The following is a 9697-nucleotide window of genomic DNA, read 5'->3' on the forward strand; positions in this document are numbered from 1 at the left end:
TTTTTATTTTGATATTATCAAGTCAACACGTCCTCGCCTCGATGAAATGCTCCTGTGACTCATCCAAGTTCAGGTTGGTGTAGGTTGTGTCTGTGTTGGGGAGCCCCCTTGTGTCCAAATGTGGAAGAACAGGGCCCTTTTGCCGGTTCCTAGACTGGTTATGTGCATGGCCAGGAGCAGCACGTTGGTTGATCTCAGTGCTCCAGCTGATGTATGAAAATCGAAGACATGAAGGGATCAGACCATTTAAAATCTTAAAAACAAGCAATAAATTTTAAAACCCATTCCTAAAAATACAGGAAGCCCATGAAGTGAGGAACTGCTGTGATATGATGATGTTCTCTCTTTACAGTCAAGTCAAACAGCTCAATCTGGAACAATATAGCTACAAACAACAAAGTAAAGAATGATCTAAATTACATGATGGGGATTATAATATTCGCATATGGAGGTTATAAAAGCATGAAAAACTCTTTCTAAATCTGTGGGCAGAAGAAAGATTGAGTTTAGCTAAAAAATAATCTGAATTGATTGACTCTGCACTGAACTGATTGTTTAATTAAGAGGATTAAAAATTACACCGATTCTAAGCAGAGAATTGACAGAATGTAGGTAAAAGACCAAGAGTAAAAATCAACAGTCTTTATGACAGCTCGTCAATGCGTCAATGATTCTTTATTTCATGGTTTTGAGAGAAAATAAATTTAGATGCCATCAACAAAACAATGAAAACTTATATTTTGGGTTTTTGCAAACAAACCCCAAGGGCAACCTACAAAATGAAAAGAGGACTATGCCCAAAGAGGAGCCTTGTGAGATGCCACAGATGAATCGGCCACACTGTAAAATATTTTAAAAAGTCTGACAACTTGTAAAAATTGTTCAACTTTATTGAAGGGTAGACCCCTGTGACCAGCACCAGGTAAGAAAATGTTATCTCCAGTAATTGATGATGATTCCAACATAGATGTCATCTCGTTTTCTAGGGGTTCCCAACTCGCCAAGCAAACATTCCATAAGTGAATGTAGAAAATCCAGACAAACATGACCAACAAAGAGCACAAATAGACCAAAATATTATTCTTTTAATGACAAATAAAGCGGTTACAAACTTGGAATGGCCCCCAAGTGATGAGAAAGACAGTCTCACCTCCAGACCATCACAGAGGGAAGACAATATGAAGTCAGTGTAATTTTTATTCACATTCACACAGCACCCCAACTCATTTACATACTGTATATGGTTGTATTAAAAATAAAGATGAATGTTTGACTGGATTACATCACACACCTGATAAGTAAATGATGCCTTATAATGAATACAAAGTGAAAAAAAATAATCTATTGTGTGTGCTGAGTGTAACTTTATTCAAACCAGGCAAGTAAAATGAATAATCTGAAAAACCGATGTAGTTCTTCAGATTTAGGACATAGAAAATTTCATGGAGAAGCAACAAACATTAGATTTTAATACGAACTTGAAAGCAGTTTGCTAGAGCAGCCGTTTGTTGTCCTCTGTGTAGTCGTGTGTGTCTCCTTTGAATGGCAGTGATGGGGGCTGATTACAGAGTCCCATCAGGAAGATAATGATGGTGCCAAAGATCATCACCGGGGTAACAAGGAACAGACAGACTCGGTCCACTGTTCGAGCAATCCCACTCCAGTTATCTTTTTCCTGTGGAGACAGAACTAAACTTCTCAGTCATTTTACATGCATGGCCAAAAGTGTCTGGACAGCAGGACGTGATGAAACACAGCTGAACATGTAATTCTAACGTCATCCGTCGCTGCCCTGCCTCCTTGAGCGTCCAGGCTGTTAGAAATAACGTAAATGTATTTATCCCTGGCACATCAAGCATCACCATAGCAACATGCCATACTGCGGGGACTAAAAATTGGTTTTAAATGAAAAATGACTTTTTTTTAATCAAATACTTAACATTATTCGTTTGTGAAACTAAAGTTTGCAAACTTACAGTCGACTCTAAAGCCACGAGAAGGACAGAAATAATGATGTCATCAGAAACATCAGAACACCAGTGAGGCGTGACGTCATCACTGCCATCTCACCTCATTGTAGTCGTTCTTGTTCCGCATGTGTTTGATGATGTAGTTCGCTCCGTCCACCGCGGGCTTGATCTCCCCGTACAGCTGATCGGTTTCACCTCCATCCTGCTTCGGCTTCACCGCTACACAAACACACAGAGTGATGAGGTGATGAGACCAAATCAGTTGGAATCAAACTATCTCAACTGTTCTCCCTTTGTCCGTTTGGGTAAATCATGACTCATTTTTTTACTCTTTTAAATTTCCCTGCAGGAAACATCAACAACAACTACAACTACAGCGCCTCCACAGAGAGGCTGAGGTCCTCCTTCGTGCCCCGTGCCATCAGGAGGTACAATGACTCTCTCAGGAGGAGTGGGGGGGAAGGTGGCGAGGTCAGCACGCGGTTGAATGGATTTAATTAAATTTTATACTGTTTATATTTTAATTTTATACTTCAGTTATAGTTTAGTATATGTCCTGTTAATGCTGATTATGTCTGTTAGTGTAGTGCATGTCTTGTGGTACGTCCTGTGATGTCAGTGTTTCTTTGTTCTCCTGGTGTTTATCCAGTATTTATTTGTTATATAATGCCTGAGCAGTGGATATGTGCAGGATTAATAAAGTATCTATCTATCTATCTATCTATCTATCTATCTATCTATCTATCTATCTATCTATCTATCTATCTATCTATCTATCTATCTATCTATCTATCTATCTATCTATCTATCTATCTATCTATCTATCTATCTATCTATCTATCTATCCGTCTATCCATCCATCCATCCATCCATCCATCCATCCATCCATCCATCCATCAATCCATCCATCCATCCATCCATCCATCCATGCATCCATCTAATACTTCAAATGGTGTTAACTTCCACTTCCAACAAAAGACTTCAGGTGGTGGTGGGGGGGCATACTCGCTGCATGTGTGATTCTTTTCATCAGTCCGTGTCTCTCTGACTGCTTCTCAAACATCAGGTCACTGCGGGACTTGATGCTGTAGTATTCCTCTGCTGAGGTGATGTAGCCCACGGAGCTGGATCGCCGTGGCAACGCTCCATCCGAGTCCGGCCCCACCACTGCTGGCTGGGACATGCGCAGGATGCGGGGCAAGCGCTCCAGGAAGAACTGCTCGCGAAGGACGAACACACACACACACACACACACACACACACACACACACACACACACACACACACACACACACACACCAAAAGCGTGTTTACAGGTCCAAGAAGGCAATCAGAGACTGCAACATTCCGCGACATCATCACATTTTAGTGTCCCTGGCTTCCTGAAAATGTTGCTTTTTGTTTTGTGATTTTAATGCTCATCAGGTTTCAGAGATGTGTACCTGAAAAGGTATAAAAGTGAAAATTTGACCTTGACCTTCTTTTTCAAGATCAAGGTTGTGATCTAATTTTATCCCTTTGCTTCGCTGAATATAATGCCTTTTGTTTCGTCTTTTTATCTTATCCGGTTCTTGAGATATTTGCAAAAAATGTACAAAAGTTGAAATTTGACCTTGACCTCGTTTTCTGAAGGTCAATGTCATCATCTCATTTTCATCCCCTTTGCCTCCCGAATAATGCGCATTTTCTTTCATCTTTCTATCTGCAACGGTTGTGAAGATATTTGGTGGACGGACAGACGGACGAATGCACAAACACTGACAATTACGATACATCACTGCTTCGCGGGATGTAATAAACAGTTTATAGAGTTTGTCAACACAAAAAAGTGTGTGCATGCACGTGTGCATTGCCTCTTTGGTCCAGTCTGACATAATGTGTGTGCTGGGTGTCCTGAAGTGCAGGTTGAGGACGACCACGCAGTTCAGCACCACAATCGTCACCAACACCATGATGAACATCAGGTACCTGAGACGCATTCAGGGAGCGTGGGACAATTAGGATAACGAGAGTAGTTGCGGGAACACAACATCACCTGTAGTGACCAAGTTATAGTTATTGATCAATAATATCTAAAGATCAATAACTGAGAGTGACCTACTTGACAATCAGCGGGACGGACACGGAGGTCTCCGGCAGTCTCTGAGAGATCAGCAGCAGGAAGACAGACTGGGCCAACAGCACCGATATGGACAGCGTCATCTTTTCCCCACCTGCACATTGGTTATCCATCAGGCGTGTTGCGTTCAGGTGAAATCAGACAAACGAATTGACGGCGTCATGGCTTGCTCGTTGTGGAAGTCTCAGGTGTCACCACGCAGGTTTTAATTGGTTCCACTTTTCTTGTTAGAATATTTTGTTGATGTTCAACTTTTCTACAACTTTTTCTTTTTACATTTACATTTCAAGTGCTTCCAGAATAAAAGTTAACTAAAAAGTTGTAAATCAGTGAATCCAATGATATGTAATTTCCTTTATCTAAATAGGATTTGACTATGTCCATATTTAATGTTATATATGAGAAGTGTTACTGTTTTTTTATTAATATAATCTCGTTGAATTTGATGTCTGCGGCATGTTTGTAGAAACAAAATTGGCACACGCTCACGTTTGTGTTATGTGGCATCACCTTTTCTTTCTTCAGCGAGCCCCAGTTATCCCAGTATATTCAAGATGATTTGCTGCCTAATATTCAGAATAAATTTGTATTTACATAAAACAGTTGGAGGTGAGATTACCAGTGTTTTCGTAGCTCTGTTTTGTATATGAGGTAGTCCGTATTAATCAGGAAGAAAACTTACTGTCAGCTGGCAGGTAGTAGACGAGTGCAGCTAGGAAGGAGATCAGCACACATGGGATGATGATGTTGACGATGTAGAAGAGAGGTTTACGCTGAATGATCAGGTAAAAGGTGATGTCCTGGTGTTTGGTGCTGTCCATAGGAATATGTTTGTAAGTGTTTCTCTTGGCAGGTCGGTGGATGATCTCCCACTCCCCATTTTCTGTAATTAAAGAAACAGTTGGAAGGGGGAACATTGTCTTCATTGATCTTAATATATAACTGTTTTATGATTGATTGATTGATTACTTGTAAACCCAGCAGGGTCTATAATGATCCATTCCACCGTAAATGTCTCTAGAGTTTCGTCATCATCTTTCTCCCACAGCAGCATCCTGATTTCTTTGGCATTGTAGGTCAGTGAGCTGCAAAGCAACATGGGATATTGAGTCCAAAATCAATCTGATACACATTATCAAAGGGAGAATGGTATAAGATAAAATTTTTATTAAGGATCACTAAACAAAATCACATATTCTAAACCTCAGATCTGTCTCAGTATAACCACATGTCATCATTTGTCTGTTGTCTATCTGCCTAAGATATCTGTCTCAAATCGCACAATAACACAGTTTGTGTTCTAGCATTCTTCTGTCTGATTAGCATTATCGCCTTTCTCTTTGGTTTGAGCTCCTTACGCAAATTTAAGTGAGCAGTTCTGCCAGTCAAAGGGGAAGTATTGGACGCTAATGGAGCAGGAGGAGCTGAAGATGGCAGGAGGCAACCAGTAGCAGACACCAGTGTAGTTCACCAGCACGTTACAGTTGTAGGCCACCTGGAACTGCCCATCGTTACTGAGGCAGAGAAAAGAGAGGTAGGATTCAACAAGACAAAGAGGGAGTCACAATAGATAGAAAGGAAGCAGAGCAAACTTGCTTTGTTCAAGGAGAGCTACATACGATGCAAAGAGAAGAGGACCAAAAATCAAACCATGGGGAACACCACAACATGTATCTTTTAAAGGGATTCTTAGTTCTCATTGCTTTATAATTAACAAAAGAAAAAGAAGACTTTTTCTAACACAACAGAAGGCTGAGTTTAGCACCACCTGGAATATCTTTACTCATGTAAATAAAAAAGAAATCATCTGAATCTCACTTGTTTTCCAGCACAATCTCCGGCAGCCACACCATGTTGGACGGCAGGCGAAGCATGTGGACGCCATCAAAATCTGACCTATTCCACGACAGCCGGTAGTCGATCCACGTCTATCGCCAGACACACAGTTAGCGGAAATGAGGCATTAAAAGAAGAAGAAAGAAAGTCCACTTTATTATCCCTGATGAGGAAATTATCTTTTCACTCAGCTATACATATGAGTTAGACAATGCATACAATGTTGTGTACAGGCCCCTGAAACAAACACAACACACTAGGGGCTTGTAGGCAAGCAATTAGTACAATAAACGGTACAGGGGGTGGAAGAGTGATGGGCAGCGACTTTGTGGTGTGCCCAATCGAACAGTTTGTAGGGGGAACGGCGCCTTGCTCAAGGGCGCATCAGCAGTGACCGGTAGGTGAGCTGACACCTCCCACTGTCAGTTCACACTCCGAAGGTGGCTGGGCGGAAGTGGGAATCGAACCGCCGATCCTATGATCATAGGACGCCCACTTCACCACTGAGCCACTGCCGCTCAGGCGGGGAAAGGGATCTTCAGCGTTATTAACTTACATGCTCAATCCAAACACTGGTCCTCAGGGTCTCGTCCACTTCTTTCTACAATTAAAAATACAAGTAAGACTACAAGAGGCAGACATTCACTCCTTCGAGGAATGGCTTCAGAAATTTTTTAATTTGTACTGCAATAAAAATCAATTCAAGTTAGATGACGTTTAACTGCATATTGATTTTTTTTAATAACTTGATTGATTGATTTCTTTAGTTGCTTGCTTTAAGGTTTTGAATTACGTATAAAACTTCAAACACAATCAAAGATTGCTCAGTTCAGTGTTGAATGTTGTTGTTTTTTCCACTGTGGTAGGGGTTGTTTAATATCAGCAAATTAATCTTTCAGCTTTTTCCTGCCCCAAGCTACCATTATTAGAATAGATTATCAATCAAAAATATGTCAGGGTATGATTTTGGTATCACGCATACACACACAGACACACACAAACACACACACAGCTGGTACCAGAGAGATGAGGTTGGACAGAGTGAGAGCAAGGTAAACGTCCACGGCGTCCTCATGCCTCTCCACAGGACGCACCTCTTTGTTGTATCCTCTTTCTTCCATCAGGTGCTTGATGACGCGCTCCTCCTCATTCCTGCACCAGCACGCTAACGCATATGCATCATATATAGCTTTATGTATTGATCGTAAATGTACGTTACTTACAGTATATGCTCAATACTACTGAAAGTAACAGCTAAATAAAAAGTCCTTAAAATGTATGGAACAGTTTATAAACACATAGACGTTGTGTAGGTAAAACCCTAATAAAGAGTTACTACTTTGTTAGTCTTTTGTGTTCCATTCTGATGGCAGCATCACACAGTTAACACTGAGAATACCTGGTAACACCTCTTCCAGTTTAAGTTTTACTGGTCTTTATTTAACATTTTCAAGTTTAATGAAATAGAGTTCCTCACAGCCTCGCATTTTGTCCATTTAATTATTTTAATTTTTTTGCATTTTATTGACTGGGTGCACCCTTAAGATCAGCATCTCTAAATCCGAGGGCATGGTTCTCAATCGGAAAAGGATGGTGTGCCCTCTTCAGGTCGGTGGAGAGTCCTTGCCCTAGGTGGAGGAGTTTAAAATATCTTGGGGTCTTGTTCACGAGTGAGGGAAGGATGGAACGTGAGACTGACAGACAGATGAGTGCAGCTTCTGCAGCGTTGCGTCACTGTATAGGTCTGTCGTGGTGAAGAAGGAGCTGAGTCGCAAGACGAAGCTCTCAATTTACCAGTCAATCTATGTTCCTACTCTCACCTATAGTCATGAGCTTTGGATCATGACCGAAATGACAAGATCCTGGATACAAGCGGCTGAAATGAGTTTCCTCCGTAGAGTGGCTGGGCGCCCTTAGAGATAGGGTGAGGAGCTCAGTCACCAGGGAGGAGCTCGGAGTAGAGCCGCTGCTTCTCCACCTTGAGCGGAGCCAACTGAGGTGTCTTGGGCATCTGCTCCAGATGCCTCCTGGACGCCTCCCTGGGGAGGTGTTCCAGGCATGTCCTACTGGGAGGAGACCTTGAGGAAGACCTAGGACACGCTGGAGGGACTATGTCTCTCGGCTGGCCTGGGAACTCCTCGGGATCCCCCTGGAGGAGCTGGAAGAGGTGTCTGGGGAGAGGGAAGTATGGGCATCCCTGCTGAGAATGTTTTCCCCGCCACCCGGCCCCAGATAAGTGGTTGAAGATGGATGGATTATTGATGTTTCTTGTTTCTCCTCCTGCTTGTTTCTGGATTTCTTCATTAAACTATGGTTTTTTTTATTTATTGATGACTCAATTTATCAATTAAATTATTCTTCTCAAAAGTTCTGAAGGGCTAACATATTGAAACTTTAAAAAGAAAGAGGTTTGCTTTTGATAAAGCTGAAGCTGTTTTCACAAAGGTAAGGGACTATAATGTCTTTCAAACAACTATGGGATGGATTACTGTAGATACTTCAGCTGAAGACTGATGATGGAGAAAAGCCTCCAAGCAACTTCACACTTAACATTTATTTCACACTAGATGATTTTCTAAACTTGGAAGGGAATGAGCCCTGTGATGATCTAGCATCTAATCCGGAGTGTACCCCACCTTTTGACTATTGCCAGCTGGGATGGGCTCAAGCAGACACTGATCTGCAAGGTGGATAAGCGGCTATAGATGAGACAATTGTCTATAGTGTAGTCTACATAAAAATGGTCTTGTCTACAAGAAAATCGATAAATGGATAGATAGAAGTGAAAGATTATATTTAAAATGGTAGAAAATCAAAACAAAGTCTTCAGGTTGGAACACCCTTAACGGGGAACACCCTTTATCTAAAATTAATGTCAATATGATCCACAGAACTGAAGCTTAACTAAATTTTAAAACGTTAGAGAGGTTAACTCACCAGACAACAGGAAAACACCAAGAAGACCTACTTGTTGAAGCTTCATGGCCGAATGCTAACCTTAATTCACCCAACTGGCTGTACTGGCAGGCAGCAGCCACAGGACAGAAAATAGAAACACACAACAGATGCCTGCTATCAATCTAAACAGATGGTTTAGAAATGAGGTCAACAATTCTGTTCGCACAAACAACTCCTATAATTTCTACAAGGTCACAAATAGTTGGCATTACCACTGAGTAGTCAGAGATTTCAAACTGGCTGTTTTTCAAACATCCAGATTCACAAGCACATTCATTTTTACGGACTGCTGGTCATCAAGTTAATTTTTATTGCTTTCATTGACTGCATGTCACAGCAGGAACTTGGAAAGGCTCAAGTTTTTAGAATTTATTATTTCAATTACAATACGCTGAACAGATAAACAAGCAGGTGGCTAGAAAGACTCGTGTAGATGTAGAATGGTAGAGCAACAGGTAGAGTGAACGAGTAGTTCAGTAAATAGACGAGAGATAGATGGTTAGAAAGATAGACAGGCTGATAGATAGATAGGTAGACTGTCAGATACTGTAGACATGTAGGAACAGTTAGTACACAGGTAACCGGGAATATATACTTATGTAGACTGGCAATAGATGACCAGGTGGACCAGTAGATGGGTGGACCAATAGACAAGCAGACCTAAAACAAAGATCCCTTCTCCATATGCTGACCACTCCACTGGCAGTGAAATGGATCTTTAATTAAAGAGATCATTTGTTCTGCTGTACTGAAAGAAAGGTCCAGTATCTAATCCTTTGCGTGATACTATGTCTGATCCTTTTGGCATGTAGTG

The 9697-nt window shown here is 41.3% G+C and overlaps 1 protein-coding gene across 2 annotated transcripts; it reads right to left on the reverse strand.

Moving 5' to 3' along the window:
* Positions 1-794: 794 nt before the first annotated feature.
* Positions 795-8959, reverse strand: LOC137609015 (acetylcholine receptor subunit delta-like). Of its 2 annotated transcripts, none has more exons than XM_068335748.1 (12): positions 8894-8938; positions 6945-7090; positions 6482-6526; positions 5908-6017; positions 5448-5603; positions 5059-5174; positions 4772-4972; positions 4072-4183; positions 3824-3938; positions 2976-3186; positions 2071-2189; positions 795-1675 (listed from the first exon to the last, which is right to left on the reverse strand). In XM_068335748.1, the coding sequence occupies exons 2-12, from the start codon at positions 7044-7046 to the stop codon at positions 1493-1495; spliced, it is 1470 nt and encodes a 489-aa protein (XP_068191849.1). In that variant the 5' UTR covers positions 7047-7090; positions 8894-8938; the 3' UTR covers positions 795-1492. The 2 variants fall into 2 exon arrangements, with proteins under 2 accessions (XP_068191849.1, XP_068191848.1); XM_068335747.1 differs by having other exon boundaries at positions 796-1675; positions 8863-8959.
* Between the last annotated feature and the right edge of the window lie 738 nt (positions 8960-9697).

The sequence above is a fragment of the Antennarius striatus genome, chromosome 15 (genome assembly GCF_040054535.1).
Source record: "Antennarius striatus isolate MH-2024 chromosome 15, ASM4005453v1, whole genome shotgun sequence".
Lineage (NCBI taxonomy): Eukaryota > Metazoa > Chordata > Actinopteri > Lophiiformes > Antennariidae > Antennarius > Antennarius striatus.